This window comes from Saccopteryx leptura, chromosome 11 (genome assembly GCF_036850995.1).
Source record: "Saccopteryx leptura isolate mSacLep1 chromosome 11, mSacLep1_pri_phased_curated, whole genome shotgun sequence".
NCBI lineage: Eukaryota > Metazoa > Chordata > Mammalia > Chiroptera > Emballonuridae > Saccopteryx > Saccopteryx leptura.
Window position 1 is genome coordinate 2,151,721 of NC_089513.1, and position 17,563 is coordinate 2,169,283.

Here is a 17,563-nt window from a genome sequence, read left to right on the forward strand (position 1 = left end):
GTCCTATAGGGACCCCAGTGCCCTCTAGTCTTGGCTACAATTGGAATCACCCAGAGTTGCTTTCTTTCTTTCTTTTTTTTTTTAAATAGGGTGTGCAGGCCTCGCCCTCAAAGGTTGGTTCTTGGTCTAGGCACTGACCTTGGAAATTTTTTAACCAATGATGGTTCATTTTTTTTTTTCCAAATGACTCTAGTGTACAGCCAGATGACTGTTTTCCATGAACCATTTATCCACCCATCCACCCACCATCCATCCACCCACCCCTCTACCCACCCATTCCATCCACCCACCCACTCACCCACCTGCCCATCTATCCATCCACCCACCCACTCACCCACCCGCCCATCTATCCATCCATCCCCCCACCCACCATCCATCCCCCGACTCATCCATCCACCATCCATCCACCTACTCACCCACCCACCCACCCACCATCCATCCATCCACCCACTCATCCATCTACCCATCCACCTATCTATCCACCTATCCATCTATCCATCCATCCATCCATCCGTCCATCCATCCATCCACCATCCATCCACCTACTCACCCACCCACCCACCCACCATCCATCCATCCACCCACTCATCCATCTACCCATCCACCTATCCATCTATCTATCCATCCATCCATCCATCCATCCATCCATCTTCTACTGAGTGAAAGTCGAGTTTTGCTGCAGTCCCCCCACCAGCCCCCTTTTAGGAGGAACCACCCACATTTCTGCAGTCGTGCTTCCTATTACTGGGTTTCCAGAGTGTCTCTTGCCCACCGCCTGCAGGCTGTTCTGGACATGCTGACCCCCCATCTTATGTGTCCTCCCTTGATGTCTCAAGCTAAGTCTGGGTTCTTCCAGCCCCATGTGCTTATCTGTGTTCTTGCTTCGCTAGCTGTGGCTCAGGATGCTTCTACTCCGTCGGAAACCCCCCAGGCTGTGGCAGCTCACACTGAGCTTGTGGTCCCCTGGGAGCCTAGGCTCTTTTTCACAGCACATCTCTTAAAGGTGGACCTTTTCCTTCTTATACTTTCTTTTTTTCCCTTATTTTGTTAGTTTTTGAGCCTTTGTTTCCTATTGTTGAAAACTTGGCATCTTTGTTCTTTGCTGAACGTTTGGGCTGTCCCTCCCAGCAGAGTGTCAGTCTTGGGTCTGACAAGCTCATCCAGTTCCATTCTTTCCTCTGATAGGGGAGGACCGGCGCTGTAGTGCCCTGCAGGGACCTTTCTCCCTGTGGACCCCGGGGCTGGGCCCTGGGTCAGCTCCTCGGTCATCTCGGTGTTGTAAACCCACTCACATGCCACCTTGTCTCCCCGATGGTCAGGGTGTCCCCTGAATGACCGTGGTGGTAGCCCTCCCACTCACATGCCACCTTGTCTCCCCGATGGTCAGGGTGTCCCCTGAGTGACCGTGGTGGTAGCCCTCCCACTCACATGCCACCTTGTCTCCCCGATGGTCAGGGTGTCCCCTGAGTGACCGTGGTGGTAGCCCTCCCACTCACATGCCACCTTGTCTCCCTGATGGTCAGGGTGTCCCCTGAGTGACCGTGGTGGTAGCCCTCTCACTCACATGCCACCGTGTCTCCCCGATGGTCAAGGTGTCCCCTGAGTGACCGTGGTGGTAGCCCTCCCACTCACATGCCACCTTGTCTCCCCGATGGTCAGGGTGTTCCCTGAGTGACCGTGGTGGTAGCCCTCCCACTCACATGCCACCGTGTCTCCCCGATGGTCAAGGTGTCCCCTGAGTGACCGTGGTGGTAACCCACTCACATGCCACCTTGTCTCCCCGATGGTCAGGGTGTCCCCTGAGTGACCGTGGTGGTAACCCACTCACATGCCACCGTGTCTCCCCGATGGTCAGGGTGTCCCCTGAGTGACCGTGGTGGTAGCCCTCCCACTCACATGCCACCGTGTCTCCCCGATGGTCAGGGTGTCCCCTGAGTGACCGTGGTGGTAGCCCTCCCACTCACATGCCACCGTGTCTCCCCGATGGTCAGGGTGTCCCCTGAGTGACCGTGGTGGTAGCCCCCCCAGTGGAAGAACTCACCCTATACGGTGAGAGGCTTTCATAGAGCTCTGGCCCGCTCCCCCCAGCTGAACCTGGGATAAAATATTTTGAAACTGTTCCTAGTTTATAAACCAGAACACACAGAATCGAGCTAATATGCTTTCTTGGCAGGTCAAGTGCAAAATATGTTTAGAGCCGTGTTACCATGTCTACAAGGTACTTGCTTTGCCGTTCAGCATGATGTGAGTCCTGCACACGGGCGCTGGTGGGAAGTGCCATAAGGGGCTAGCGTCGTGCCATGGGCGTGCTCACCTGCCCGTGGACGCTGCGCTCAAACCAGCTGCGTGTCTCCACGTCTGTTACATGGTGAAGGCCTGAAAGAAGAAGACACTTATTTACACGTGCGTCCGACCCCACGCTTCCTGGACCGAGGGGAAGGGACGCTGGCGTGTCTTGCTGGGTCTCTCTCGGTTGTCTGGCCGTTCTAGTCCCCACGTCCCTCTGAGTCCTAGGAGCAGGGCCGCAGGCAGGGTGGTGTTCCCCGAGGGGCCGGCCCTGGGGTCGCTGGCTCCCAGCGGCGGCATCCTGGACCCTGCTGGTCTCCTGCAGGAGTTAACAGCACATAGGCCTGCTTTTCAGTTGTGTGGTCTTTTAATTGAGGGGACAAAAAGAGGCCCGGAGATGCACTAAGAATGAACTGCTTTAAAAATGGATATAGTCACCCTGGAAGGTGGTGCAGTGGATGAAGCATTGTCCCCGAGCACTGGCTTGATCCCGGGGTCACTGGTACGGTCAGAGCGTGTATGAGAAGCAATCGGTGAGTGTGCAGCCCAACAGAACAACTGAGTGGAACAGCGAATTGAGGCCTCTCCCTCTCCCTCTCCCTCAAATCAATGGGAAAAATGAAGTGGATATAACAAAACAGGACTGTAAGAGGGAAACTCTAACAATGGTTAAAACAGTCAAGTTTTGGTTATGTGTGTTTCACCACAATAAAAGTTTTTTAAACAGTGAAAGGGGAATGGATTTTTTCCTGCCAAGTGCCCACAATGACTGTATTAGGGCTTCAGGGGGTGGCGGTGTGCTTGTGTGTTTGAGATGCTGCCCCAGGGATTCTAAACTCAGAGAGCTCCTAACTCTCCCCCCCAAAAAAACTTCCTGGGCCGGTTGGGGTCCCAGTGAAAGTGAACCGGCACCCCCCACCCTATATCTTTGGGACACAGGGCTGGCCAGTGCTGGTTTGGAAACCACACCCAGGAAGATCCTACTTGGAACTAGAGGAACTAAGAGCACGTGTGGATCATGTACACGATCACCTGGGCCAAGGAGAGAGCAGGCCATGGAAACATGACTGCGTGTGTGTGTGTGTGTGTGGGTCACACATGCCTGCTGCATGTTTCCCATAGGCTGGTCACCTGCTTCAGCATCCGGATGGCGGCTGGGCCTCCACTAAGGCTCCCTGTGCCTGTGGTGACTTGTGGGGCCTTCCTGGGCCCCTGTCCTGATAATGTCAGTGTGTAGCCTCCTCCTGGTCAAGACCCAGGGCGCAATCTCCCCTCAGCACGTAGTGATATGCTCAGCGCTCTGGGCCGTCCTTCTGGGCACACCTGACAGAGCGCTCGCTGCGTGCTGCTTCTCAAAGTGGCTGCGTGTCCACATGGGGCTTGGTGACTCGTGAAGATGGCTGGGGGACCGTGCAGAGAGGGGGGTAGATGCCTCGTGTGTAGGCTGTGGGGGAGGGTGTCGGCCAGCCCAGCTTTGCCCTGTGTGTGTGCGTGGGGGGGTGGGGTGGCACTTCGTTTTGGGGGAAGTCCACCTTGCAGATGAAAGGCCCCCGTGAAGAAATCAGAAGTGGAACCAAAGAGCCCAGAGCAGAGGCGAGACCTGCTCCCTCGGGGCCAGCAGGGCAGCTGCCCTCTCGGCCTCTGCAGACCCGACAGCGAGGAGGGGCAGCCCTTTCCTGTCCCTCCCTCGGGGGCTCATTCCGGTGGCTCAGGGGCTGCCGGCTCGTCGGTAGTGGTGGGTCAGCGGCAGGTCCCCCGGGGAGCTGCTCTGAGTTCACCTAGAGTCAGCTGTTGAGGGTCAAGTTCACCCGATTCGTGAACCAGAGAACCTCCGTGAGGAAGGGCCCCAGGCTGTGAGGACCGTGGCTGCCCGGTTTTGGGAAGCTCACAGGTCCTCCTCTGCCTTCTTGTCACCCTCGTATGATCTCAGATGATCAACAGTCCCCATTCCTGACTGCCTTCCTGGAGGTGGCTGGCCACCAGGGAACAGTGTGGTCTCGCTTCTTGTTAGCAATTTCCTGAGAAATTGTAATGCTCTGTCCCGGCCCCAAGGGGACTCTGCGTGGTGTCTGTCCTTTGCTGTCTGTTTTGCTGTCCTTGGTGTCTCCCATCAGAGGCACTGAAGTTTGGCTGTGCTGTCTGATGACGATTTGGGGGAGCGTGGTGCTTGGTTGGGGACTTGGGTGGGAACACTAGGTTCCTGGCGCTGGGTGCTGCTATCTAGGAAATTGAAAAGCAAGTTTGACACAATGAGCAGGCAAGTCTGAATTACTTGAAGGCCAGGAAGACAGTCGCCCTTTTAGTTCCAGGTAACACTCCCTTTCCATCAGTGGGGCTTCCTCCTCCTGAGTGGCCCCGGTTCCCCCTGTGACGGATAGGCGCCCCTGACTGTCTGCTTCACGGTGAGCCCTTGGGTGTCCGTGGGAGTTGAATCCGTTTCCCTCCTCTGACTTGGCTCCTCAGCCTTCCTGCTGGTCACCACACACTGGTCATGTTTTGTACGGGGACGTCATCCTTTCACATTGCTTGGGAGGGGCTCGCCGAATCCCTGGGGGTTGTGGGCGAGCCTTCATTCCTGGTCAGGCAGCTCTGCGGATGCTGCCCCCCCCCCCCCCCGAAGGGCAAGGCGGGGCAAGGATTCTTCCCAGTAGAGCAGGACTCCTGAGTCTCAGCCCCAGGAATACACGTAGGAATACTTAAATGAAGAAACAGATACCTACGTTTCACCAGAGCGTTAAAATCCCCAAAATGGTCTTATTTAAAAGCCGCCAGGACTCGGCCGTCTCATAGGAGAGCGCCTGTGCCTCTTGAACCCATCCCTGCAGGGTGGCAGTCACAGGATGACGTTCTTCCTGGGGGGGGAGCAGGATGAATGAAGGTGTGAGGGACCCTGTGCCTCTTGAACCCATCCCTGCAGGGTGGCAGTCACAGGATGACGTTCTTCCTGGGGGGGGGGGGAGGCAGGAAGAATGAAGGTGTGAGGGACCCTGTGCCTCTTGAACCCATCCCTGCAGGGTGGCAGTCATAAGATGACGTTCTTCCCGGGGGAGGGGGGGCAGGAAGAATGAAGGTGTGAGGGACCCAGGTATGTTTCCTATAGACCCTTCCACGTTTTGACTTCTAGAGTTTAACAAACCCAAAGCCCCTGGTGCAGACATGAAACGGGAGGGTTTCTCCTGTCCTGTGGCATCTATACGACTCACAACGAGGGGATATTTTATAGCTTCATCTTTATTTGGAAATATCCCCTCCTTGTTGTGAGCTGTATCCTTGGTGATTGATCCTCTAGTCTGACTTCACAGCAGGGGGTGGAAAACCCCGGGCCTGAGGTGGGGCAGGCCCAAGCTCGGTGTGCTCTCACCAGCACGGAGCGTCCACCTGGGGAGAGAGGCCAGGTCAGGTCACGTGGAGCCCTCCCAAGGAGGCCATCAATCCGTGTGTGCCTGGGCAGGACCCTGCAGGTGTGGAGAGCTGGGGTGAGACTCCATCCCCCAGAAGGAGGGAATGAATGACGCGCCCCTTCCCTTCACACCTCCACAGGAACCTGTCAGTGCCGAGGGTTTGGCCTTGGACATCGGGCTGTCCAAGAGCGAGTCCTCATGACCCTTTTGGGATCGGGCCGCATCCACCTGTCGTGGTTCCTGAGGCAGCGAGGGGCCCTTGGGCGGAGGAAGCTGTTTTCTTGCCCTGCTTTGTGTGGCCATGGCCTGCTTATCGGCCTCTCTGAGTCTTGTTCCCTTAAATAGTCAAGGGTGAGTGTGAGGCCCCAGAGTAGCCCCCAGTGCACCTGCAGTAGAGAGTTCTTTGCAAGCCCTGGGAACCCTTGTGTTGTTGTTGGAGAGAGGTGTTTTTCCTAGTGTCTGATGGAACGGGTCACCCTCTGTTAACTCGTGACTGTGTCGTGACAGGTTGTCAGGACTGCCCGTCACCTGGGCCACCTCCTCCTGGGGCATTGTGGGGAGCCGGCCAGGGCGGGGACCTCTGGCTGCCCATGGGCGCCCCTCTCCGTGCCCGGCACCTGGTGGGCATCTGTGCCTGTTCTGTTCCGATGAGAGATGGTAACTCCCGTTTTACATTTGATCCTCAGGAGCAAAGCCACATGGCTGCTGCTTTTCCGAAGACGTGGCTCCGACCGTGCTCCCCAATGGAGACCGGAGTCACAGCCCTGGGAATACCCCGTCCGAACAAGACGCCCTCTGCGGGCCCCGCACGGAAGCCTCAGCCGCCGTGTCCGCGCGGGGGGGCCACGGCAGAGACTCCTCCCGGAGACCCGAGCCTGCTCGCTGTTCTGTGGACTTGAAGAGGCCAGTGTGTCACCCCAAGCAGGAGGTCGCTGGCTCCAGGGATGCGGCAGACCTCCCCCCAAACGCGGATCAGATGTTTCCGGAAGGAGCAGCCCTGCAGCTCTCGTCCGAGGGCCCAGCCGGCCGCCTGAAAGAGAAGTTGGGTGATTTGCACAATCAGGAGCCCTCTGGGGGCAGCAAAAGGTCACCAGCTCCCGACCTGAGCCCCCTGGACCTCAGTGAAAGGTCGACCCGGGACGACCCTAGCCATCGGGAGCTGGCCGCCTCGCTGCGGGCCGCGCTGGCCGTGCACCCATGTCCCTACTGCAGCCACGAGACCTACTACCCCGAGGTCCTGTGGATGCACAAGCAGATATGGCACCGGGTCAGCTGCAGCTCCATGGCCCCCCCGTGGACGCAGCCCAACGGTTACAAGAGCCTCAGAAACAACTTGGTGTTCCTGGTCCGCAGTGGACGCACGGGTCCCCCGCCCGCGCTTGGAGGCAAAGAGTGCCAGCCCCTGCCCATCGCTCGGTTCACGCGCACCCAGGTGCCGGGTGGGGCTCTGGGGTCTAAAGGCAGCTCCTTGCCCCTGGGTGGGACCACGAAGGCTGCTGGCATTTCTAAGAGCAGGGACAGCCACCCTGGGGGGCCCTGTGTGTTCTGGACAGCCGGCCCCGAGGGACCTCGGCAGACCAAACCTGGCCACCGCCCTGAGCAGCTGCCAGCACCGAGGCCCAAGCAGGAGGCTGGCCCCAGACAGGGGCTGGTGGCAGGTGGTGGGTTCAGCAGAAGTGCCACCCCCACGTCCACTGTCATTGCCCGGGCGGGCTCCCAGCCCCCGGCTCCCAGCAGGCCAGGGGACAAGTATGCCATCCCCCAGACTGGGGCAGGCCTGGGCCCCCCAACTAATAATAAGCACAGTGCCCTGGACCCACTGAAAGCCAAATCGAGCCCCCAGCCTCAGGGTCAGCCGCATGTGAAAGGTGACAGGGGCCCCCTGCTACCTCCCCGAGAGCCCCCCTCCAAGGCTGGCCTGGGCACCAGAGGGAACACTGCCTTGCCCGCTCTGCCCGCCCCTCCGGCCGTGAAGCAGGAGTCCGCCTCTGAGGGCCACGAGAAGCGCCTGGACATCCTCAATATCTTTAAGACCTACATTCCAAAGGACTTTGAGACCCTCTACCAGAGCTGGGGGGCCAGCGGCCCGGCGCTGGAGCACAGAGGTAAGCCGTGCGGGCTGCCCCACCCTACCCGCCAGCCTGCCTGCCCCAACTGTGGCCCCTGCTTGGGTCCCCCACTCTCCTGCTGAAGGGGCGCCCCACCTGCGGCCTGGGGGCTGCCCTCTGGGATGTTCATTCATCCCCCCCCCCCCCCCGTTTCTGTCTCCATACCGCCGTGGACAGGAGGAGGTGGTGGGGGCCTGGGGGCCTGGGGGCTGCCCTCTGGGATGTTCATTCATCCCCCCCCCCCCCGTTTCTGTCTCCATACCTCCGTGGACAGGAGGAGGTGGCGGTGGCCTGGGGGCTGCCCTCTGGGATGTTCACTCAGCCCCCCCCCCCCCCGTTTCTGTCTCCATACCCGCCGTGGACAGGAGGAGGTGGCGGTGGCCTGGGGGCTGCCCTCTGGGATGTTCACTCATCCCCCCCCCCCGTTTCTGTCTCCATACCGCCGTGGACAGGAGGAGGTGGGGGCCTGGGGGCTGCCCTCTGGGATGTTCACTCATCCCCCCCCCCCCCCCGTTTCTGTCTCCATACCGCCGTGGACAGGAGGAGGTGGGGGCCTGGGGGCTGCCCTCTGGGATGTTCACTCATCCCCCCCCCCCCCCGTTTCTGTCTCCATACCGCCGTGGACAGGAGGAGGTGGCGGTGGCCTGGGGGCTGCCCTCTGGGATGTTCACTCATCCCCCCCCCCCCCCCCGTTTCTGTCTCCATACCGCCGTGGACAGGAGGTGGTGGGGGCCTGGGGGCCTGGGGGCTGCCCTCTGGGATGTTCACTCATCCCCCCCCCCCCCGTTTCTGTCTCCATACCGCCGTGGACAGGAGGAGGTGGCGGTGGCCTGGGGGCTGCCCTCTGGGATGTTCACTCATCCCCCCCCCCCCCCCCCCGTTTCTGTCTCCATACCGCCGTGGACAGGAGGAGGTGGCGGTGGCCTGGGGGCTGCCCTCTGGGATGTTCACTCAGCCCCCCCCCCCCCCCCCCCCCCCCGTTTCTGTCTCCATACCTCCGTGGACAGGAGGAGGTGGGGGCGGCCTCCGCTTCCTGGTTGTTTCTGAGTCCTGGTAGACAGCGTGCACCATACCATCCCTTGTTGTTTTCTTCTTATCTGTAACTCATATATGTAAATACACATGTACTTATGTATCTGAGTCGTACGTGTACATATATATGTATATATATATGTAGATCTCAGTACTGTAGCATCAGTAAGCCAAGCCTGGTAGACTGTGAACGTACCAGAAAAGTTTGGAGAATGAACTCTTTCTGGTTCTGGGAAACTTCACCTCCGCGGTGATCTCCTTTCCTTCTGGTGCCTTGGTATTGATACCGAAAGGGATAATAACCTGGACCTGCCAGCAGGTGTGCACACACTCCGCGGGGTACCATGCCCGTGATCGTACATGGAAGTAGCTCTCTCCGTTCATGCCCGACACACTGGAAATCTGAGTATTTCCGACTCACGACAGCCCCGATGGACAGACCCCTATGGGGCTCTGTCTCAACGTTCATACCCAGGCGGTCCTCGCGGGTTCTGGACAGAATCGTATGTCACGCACTCATACTGTCTTAACGCAGGTCTGCACTTGCTGTGCCCTTTGAGAGCCAATCCCTCAACGTCCAGGAAGCTGGAAGCGCTCTGGGGGCATGTGGTTCAGGGTTGGGGAAGTTGTGCCTGCCCAGAGGCACCCTGTATCCACCGGGTGAGGCGACCAGGCAGTCCCGTGCGGGACTGAAGTCCTGCCTTTCTCCTGTGGCCGTGAATTCTGCCACTTTGGTCTGATAAGTGGTGCATTTGGTTCATGTCGACCCTTAGGGAAAAAGCTGGGTGTGTCCTGACTAGCAGGACACGCAGGTGTTGTGGAGTCTTGGTGGCTGACTGGTGGGGCCCTGAGTCCAGGCTGGCCTGGGCTCCTGGCCCAAGAGTGCCCAGCCCGGTGGGTCTGCTCAGAGCCAGCACTTCTTGTGACCTGCCGGGATGAGGCTAAGTGCCCGGATGCCCGGACTTGTTGCGAGGCTTTGGGCCAATGGTTCCAGAGATGCTATGAGAGCCGGTGGGTCACTTTCCTTCTCCTGGCAGAGTGCTGTGTGCACAGTGTCACTGGACACGTGCCCCGTGGTGGGCAGAGACACGCAGCGACACAGCTTAGGGTGCTCAGAGGCCTGTTTCGAGTCAGTTACGTCAGCGTCGCCGTCTGTCGTAGCTTATTTGCTATGAAGTGGGGCAAGAGTATCCAGGTTGGCCTTTTTTGGATCTGACGCGGGCCTCAGTTCTATAGGGAAGGGTTTTCTTGTACGTGGGTGACAGGCGAGAGTCTGTGGATGTCCATGCCCCTTGCCACCCTCCTGTCCAGCCCTTTCCCGCGGCTGCTGCCTCCAGCAAGTGAGTGACATGTCCGCTTGGTGTTTGCATGACCTCTGTCCACCTCGGCACTGGACCTGCGAGGGAGTGCGTTTTACCCCGGCGGCTGCGGAAGTGGCCCAGACCGACTCCGGCCCCATCAGGCCTTGTGAGCGTCTCCCCACACTTCCACGCCCCTGAGCGGCCTGCGCCTGCTTCTTGTCTCCACATCCCCCCAAAGAAGAAATGTGTCTGGAATGAACGTTTTAAGAATTTCAGATGACAGAAATACAAAGTCGCCTGCTATACTTTCCTTGTTCTTTTTAAAGAGGTTAAATATTTATTTCTTAAATATGCCAAGTGCTCGGCGGTCCTTACAGCACCTGAACTCCCTATGGAGTGTCACCCGTCTGACGTCCATACTGGAAGTGTTAGGATGTCGTCCTTACAGCACCTGAACTCCCTATGGAGTGTCACCCGTCTGACGTCCATACTGGAAGTGTTAGGATGTCGTCCTTACAGCACCTGAACTCCCTATGGAGTGTCACCCGTCTGACGTCCATACTGGAAGTGTTAGGATGTCGTCCGCCAGTCTGTGGTGTTTTGTTTGCTGGTGGGGGTTGCTCAGGGGAAGGGTTTGAAGCTTTCTGGCTGTTCTAGATGGAGTACAGGTAGGGAAATCATAGCTTCTGGGGAGCTTAGGGCGGCACTAGGTCAGCTTGTCTGAGACACTCAGCGGTGGTGTTCCCGTGACATGGCCCCATAGTATGAGTGACCACCTGGTGAGGTGGGGACCCGCCTCCCCCCTGGAGGGGTCTGTCCTCTGCTGAGTCCATCTGGGTCGGTCCCAATCTCAACGTGGGGGCCGTTCAGAACCCGCCGGAGCCCGTGCCCACCACGATGCGTTGTCTCCCATCATGACCGTCGTACTTTCCTGGGTCCTGCTCCTGCCCAAGCACCCCACCCTGCACAGGTGCCTGCCGGCCTCCAGGGCCTTTGCTGGTCCCTCTCTCCTTGTGTGGAAGTTTGTTAGTTTATGAGGCTCTCAAGGTACCTACCGGGAGGAAGCCCTAGCCTGGGTGTGGTCTGTCTGAGAGGGGCCCAGGGTATAAAGTCCTCGTTAGGGAGTCTCTACCCTGGTCACTGTCATGGGAACAGGTCACCAGGTGCAGCAGGAGCCCCCCTTTTGAGGTGTGCTATCCACCCTAGCTGCACCAGCTCCTCCTTGACCCTGTGAGCAGCTGGCCTTTGTATCGCGGATCTACGCTGTCCCGTGATTTTCTCTCTTCCAAAAACGATCTTTTGGACTTCGTTCTCTGAGCCCGCTGAGACTCCTTGGGTCTTATTTTGTTGTCTGAGGCGTTCACTCTGCGTCTCCTCCTGGGGTGTCGTCTACCGAGGGATGGTGATGGCCGCCCCACTGTGTGCTGGCCCTCGATGGAACAGGGAGCGTCCCCTGGCAGTGGGGAGGGAGAGATACGCGAGGAGTGAGTTCTGCTGGTGGGTTCATGGTGTTTTGTGGGTGCTGCACCCGAGGGTTCCGTGATGTGTTCAGTGGGTGTTTCCATTTGAAACGGAGGACTTGGCTCTCGGGTGGCGTCTCGGAGACATCAGATGTTCTCAGGAGTGAAGACTGGTCTCAGAGACCCTTTCCACAAAGGCGTGTGTTGACTGACTGACTGATGCATGCGTAGAAACGACTAGTCTGAAAGTCCTGCCCAAATGACCCTTGTCTCTTCCCTCAGGGCCTCGCAGACTAACCTTTTAAGAATGAAAAAAAATAGATCTTCTGTAATCATTCTGCAGGGTGGCCACCAAGCCTGGAAACATCTGACTAGAAGAACATAAAGAGTTTGTTGGTAGAACTGTAATAAAGTAACAAATGACCTGCATTTCCCGACTTGCAGCTAGCCTCCAGTTTTGCAGCATTATAGATTTCAGAAGGAAAATAAAAAAATATTAAAGGTAACAGCATGGGGTAGTGCCAGATAGAAGAACACGCGTGAGGTCTTTCTTACCGGGATTTACAAGTAATCTCACGTAGGCCAGGGACGCATGGATACGATGATGTGAAAGGTGCTACGTCCTTTGTCCGAACCTCTCCAGGCTCTTTGCAGAATCTTTTCAAGGATGAGGGTCTGATGGGTCCCCCAGAAGACGGGCCAGGCCTCCTCCTCACCCCCGAGTCCACGCCGCGCGCACCTCGGGTTTCTGGGTCAGAGTGTCAGAGCGCTGCTCCCCGGGAAGTCTTCAATTCAAATGAAGGGTGTAACCTTTCTGATGCACTCAGAATTTTGCAATAGCTTGCGCATAATATTAGTGAGCGTCAAGGGCAAAGGTCCCTTCTTTAGAAATTAAAAGAGAAAAATGATATGGGAGAATTCAGGGGGAAACTGTGGGGACGCACGCGGATGCATACTTAATTGAGGAAGTTAAGCATGGTGAGTAGAGACGTAGTTTGGATAGGAAGTGGCCAGCTAAGAGATGTCCTCAGGACAAAAGTAGTATAACCACTTGGTGTTTGACAAGTGCCATCCGTGTCCCCACCCTTAGCAGGTGTCTTCTGGAGGCGTGGACGGTGCGTGGGATGCAGGTACCAAGGAAAACCAGAGAGCCACAGTGACTTGTCAGACGTGGTTTCCATGGGAGCACCTCCGGATGGTGGAAAGGTGTGGGGAACAAAGTGCTTTTACAGCTAAGAGTGTCCTCGACCCCAAACCTGAAGGACAGGTGTTCCCGAAAGACGCCGTTAACCATGGTCAAAGCTGTCCATGGGGTCGTTTTCGCCCTGGAAGATATGTGTTGTCAAACCCAGTGCAGGCTAGTGGGTGGTGGCGCCCTCCGGAGTCCGCAGGCCTACTCTGGGGCCCAAGGACACGTTGGTCAGAAGGGATGCCCTCCTGAGCAAGCTTCCCTCCGCCCACTTACTGGCCCAGGGCAGCAGCCAAAGTCGCAGAGTCACGATGTTCACAGCGTACAGCGAAGGGGGTGCCTTGCCAGCACTCGTAAGTGGATTTCCATGAGGCAGAGGGACACGTGCTGGTTAAAATGTGTCCTGTCCTTTTTATGTTTCTGAGCAAGAATGTGGCTGGAGGGCCAGGTCTTAGGTTTCTCAGTGGTTCGTGTTGGTGACTTGTCATGTGGGAATTCAGACAGGGTCTGCCTGACGGGCGGTCTGTGCGTCTCTTGGCTTATTCTCTCCGTGAACGCTCTCTGCAGTGTAGGAAAATGACTTGACGTTATTATCGGTGGGGGCGTCTGGACTGGGAGACCACTGACTTGGTTTTAGCCGATCTGACTGAGAGCCTTCCACATGCAGACCTCGGACTTTTGGTCCATAGACACCCAGCTCACTGAGCGTTGTTTAAAAATATGTTACTTCAGGGATACTCTTTCTGGTTAGCGTTTTCGTTTCTCATTTTTTTTCCCCATTGAGTTGAGTTACCATTGGGCTCAGGCAGGTCTCTGGCACTATTACTGTGAGAATTAGCTTTCTCTTGGAGAGACCCTGCAATAGGATAGACATGCAGACTCCCACTTGATCATGGTGTATGATTTTTTTCATATATTGCTGGATCCGATTTGCTAATATTTTGTTGAGGATTTTAGCATCTAAATTCATCAGGGATATTGGCCTATAATTTTCTTTCTTTGTGTTGTCTTTGCCTGGTTTTGGAACTAGAATTATATAAGACTCACTACTGTAGTCCTGAAAGCTCCCTCCTTCTAAGCGACTCTGCTCTGAGTGCCATGGGAGAGCTTGTTTGGCTGGTGTCCTCCTTCTCTTTGCTGGTATTGCTGGTTTCCAGGGGAAATATTCACTTCAGATTCGGGGAGTGACTCGTCCCAAGGGTTAGGGTGGCTGTCTCTCAAAATGTTTTTCCTTGTGCCTCCTAGATTACACTCTCTTCCTGAAACTCTGGTACTCTCCTCTCTCCCCGTCCCCTGGAGCCCCGGGTGAGTGGTTGTGAGAGAGGTTTTCTGCGCTGTCCCTTTAAGAAGAATCCTGGGTCTGAGAAATCAGTCTCTTTCTCACAAACAGTATCCTGACTTGTTTCCAGCTAATACTGTCCTTATGCCTCTTCTAGGCTCTGGGGCTGCAGGCTGGGGCTTTGTTCCTGGGACTCAGGACCCTCCTCTCTCTGCTAAACTCACTTCCCACCATGGGAGTCTCTCCTGGCTGCCGTTCGCTTTGGGGAGCTGGGCAGCCTTCTCTACGTTTCTGCTTTTCCTGCCAGTCTCGGTGTGGCTTCTTCAGTGTTCCTTGGTTGAAGAGTCCTCATAGTTGAGTCCAAAGTTGGTTTTTCCAGATGATGGTTCTTAAAATTAGTTTTTAATCCACTTTGTTTCTGGGAGGTGGAAGTTGGTACGTCTGCCTACTCTATCACCATATTGTCTCAAAAAAGCCTCTTCTTCATATGCCATTGACAAAATGCTTGGCCATTGGTTCACCGTTTACTAGTGGCTCCTCCCTCTTAATAGAACCTGTATGTTTAGAATGTCAAGTAGTCATCTCACGACGCTGTAGCAGTGTAGGAAAGAGATAACAGCTCACTGAATGCTGAATTCAAAGATTTCTGAACACAGGTGACCTCAGCTCGAATTAGGTGGCACTTCCCTTTTTAACAGAAATCAGTAACCCCTCTGCCCCCGCCTGTGACAGGAGTCAGTGAGGGGTCTGTAGGACGCTGTCACCACAAGGTCAGGCCATCATTGGAGAATTACATATTGAGATCCCACCACGAGTCAATCCGGATGTTCCTGCATGTGCCGGCGACCTGTGAAACCCACCCAAGACATGGCTTTTTGGTGAGCGTTTGGGGGGGGCACGGCCAGGCCGCTCTGTGAATTGCTCAGGGGGCGTCCCCGGGAATCCACGCCCCTGCGTTGGCTCCATGTTCATTCTGCCGAGGCCTCTTGAAAACACTCCGGTTGTGGGGAGGTGTAGCGCCGGAACGCCAGCTGCGCTCGGACTGCGTCGTGAATCGTTTCTGTGCTGCTCACAGTGACGTTGGGCACGCATGGATGGTGTGGCTCTCCCTCTGACTCCGACGGAGAGGGGACGCCTTCGTACAGTTGTCTCCGTCTCTGAAAACTCAAGCTCTGCTCTTTTAGACTTCTTGTGGACTACCCCCCCGTCCCCATTTCCCATGACAGTGACTCAGTCACGGTTAACTCGTGGGGGAAGGTCCTCAGTGCTCAGACGTCCTTCCCAGGCTCATGGTGGTGGCAGGTCAGGCCGGCAGCAGGAGCACGGAGCTGGGTGTATGCGCCTCTCTCGTTAGGGCGGCTCGCTGGTGGAACGCTGTGCCCGGTGGTACTTTTGGTCCTTTGTGATGTGGCAGGTGGCTTTTGTTGGTTCGGTTCTGCATGTTTGGATTCTCTAAGGAAACTCCCAGGGGGGTCTTGGTCTTCTTCCTCAGCCTGTTTCTCTTGGTTCACTAACATGGCAGTCACTGCACTGCATTTAGCTACATGGCGGGGGCATTGTGGATTCAGAGAACCACTCAGTGGCTACTTGTGTACAGAGCAGAATGCTGTGTACTTACCTACCCAGTTCTTTTTCATGTTCACTGTGCTTTACTAACATAACTAACACTTAATTTTTTTATTTATTTTTTTTTTTTTTTTAGAGAGGAGAAAGGGAGGAAGGGAGAGAGAGGGACAGACAGAGAGGAAGGGAGAGATGAGAAACAACAACTCAGTTATAGCACCTTAGTTGTTCATTGGTAGCTTTCTTATATGTGCCTTGACCAAGGGGGCTCCTGCCGAGCCAGTGACCCCTTGCTGAAGCCAGCGACCTTGGACTCAAACCAGCATCCTTTAGGCTTAAGCCAGTGACCATGGGGTCATATTTATGACCCCACGCTCAAGCAGCGACCCCATGCTCAAGCTGGTGAGCCTGTGCTTTAGCCGGCGACCTCAGGGTTTTGACCCTCTGGGTCATCAGTATCCTAGGTCAATGCTCTATCCACTGTGCCACGCCTGGTCAAGTTAAATAAAACTCTTTTCCTATGTGCTTTAGAAGCTGAGGCTGGGGCTGTTTAATAGTAACTCGTAGCACGGTGAGTCCGTGGGGCACGGTGAGTCTGTGGGGCACGGTGAGTCTTTGGGGCACGGTGAGTCTTTGGGGCATGGTGAGTCCGTCTGTGCGGCACGGTGAGTCCGTGGGGCACGGTGAGTCCGTCCGTGGGGCACGGTGAGTCCGTCTGTGCGGCACGGTGAGTCCGTGGGGCACGGTGAGTCCGTCTGTGCGGCACGGTGAGTCCGTGGGGCACGGTGAGTCCGTCTGTGGGGCACGGTGAGTCCGTCTTTGCGGCACGGTGAGTCCGTCTGTGCGGCACGGTGAGTCCGTCTGTGCGGCACGGTGAGTCCGTGGGGCACGGTGAGTCCGTCTGTGCGGCACGGTGAGTCCGTGGGGCACGGTGAGTCCGTCTGTGCGGCACGGTGAGTCCGTGGGGCACGGTGAGTCCGTGGGGCACGGTGAGTCCGTGGGGCACGGTGAGTTCGTCTGTGCGGCACCGTGAGTCCGTGGGGCACGGTGAGTCTGTGCGGCACAGTGAGTCCGTGGGGCACGGTGAGTCCGTCTGTGCAGCACAGTGAGTCCGTGGGGCACGGTGAGTCTGTCTGTGCGGCACGGTGAGTCCGTGGGGCACGGTGAGTCCGTCTGTGCAGCACGGTGAGTCCGTCTGTGCGGCACGGTGAGTCTTTGGGGCACGGTGAGTCCGTCTGTGCGGCACGGTGAGTCCGTGGGGCACGGTGAGTCCGTCTGTGCGGCACGTTGAGTCCATGGGGCACGGTGAGTCTGCCTGTGTGGCACGGTGAGTCCGCCTGTGTGGCACGGTGAGTCCGCGTGGCATGATATATCTGGGCAGCAAGTGTTTGATGACTCCTGCAGTGGATGGACAGGTGTGGACATTCATACTAGATGTGAATGATGTAATTGAAACAATATTTGGGGATTTAGTTCAGTAATCATTTATTCATTCATTAAGTGTCTTGTGAACATCTACGATGGGCCAGGCAGGCTCTGTAATATTGGGGCAACAATTCGGATGTTAGGGAGACAAAGTAAATATTTTTATCTGTTCTGATGGTTTTAAAGGTCTGTGGGTGGTTCAGACAAGAGGGTGGCAGTGCAGAGACATGGCATGGGACTGAAGCTGGGACTTGGGAAGGCCGTGCTGGGATCAGATGCGGGACCCCGAGCACCCGAGTTAGAATGTGTGGGTTTCACCCTGAGGCTGTCGAGAGCCCCGAGCTGGGATAAGGCCTTGCATCATATTCAGAAGGGTTGTCAGGTTAGACTTAGGAGGGATGGATGGATGTGGTTCCGGACGGTCAGCCGAGCAGAGAGAGGGACAGAGGTGGCCCAGAGTGGGGCTGGGGAAGACCAGGTGCGTGGAGATGCTGGGGGAGGGGTGTGGGGTGTGCAGGG

At 56.6% G+C, this 17,563-nt stretch overlaps 1 protein-coding gene across 7 annotated transcripts in view; it reads left to right on the forward strand.

Annotated features, from left to right (window-relative positions):
- ZNF516 (zinc finger protein 516) overlaps window positions 1-17,563 on the forward strand; it is a 103,209-nt gene that overhangs the window by 74,653 nt on the left and 10,993 nt on the right. For all 7 annotated transcript variants that reach the window (XM_066353632.1, XM_066353636.1, XM_066353633.1 and 4 more), the window contains exon 3: window positions 6,374-7,792. In XM_066353632.1, the coding sequence (XP_066209729.1) occupies window positions 6,374-7,792 (1,419 nt within the window). The remainder of the gene's footprint in view (window positions 1-6,373; window positions 7,793-17,563) is intronic.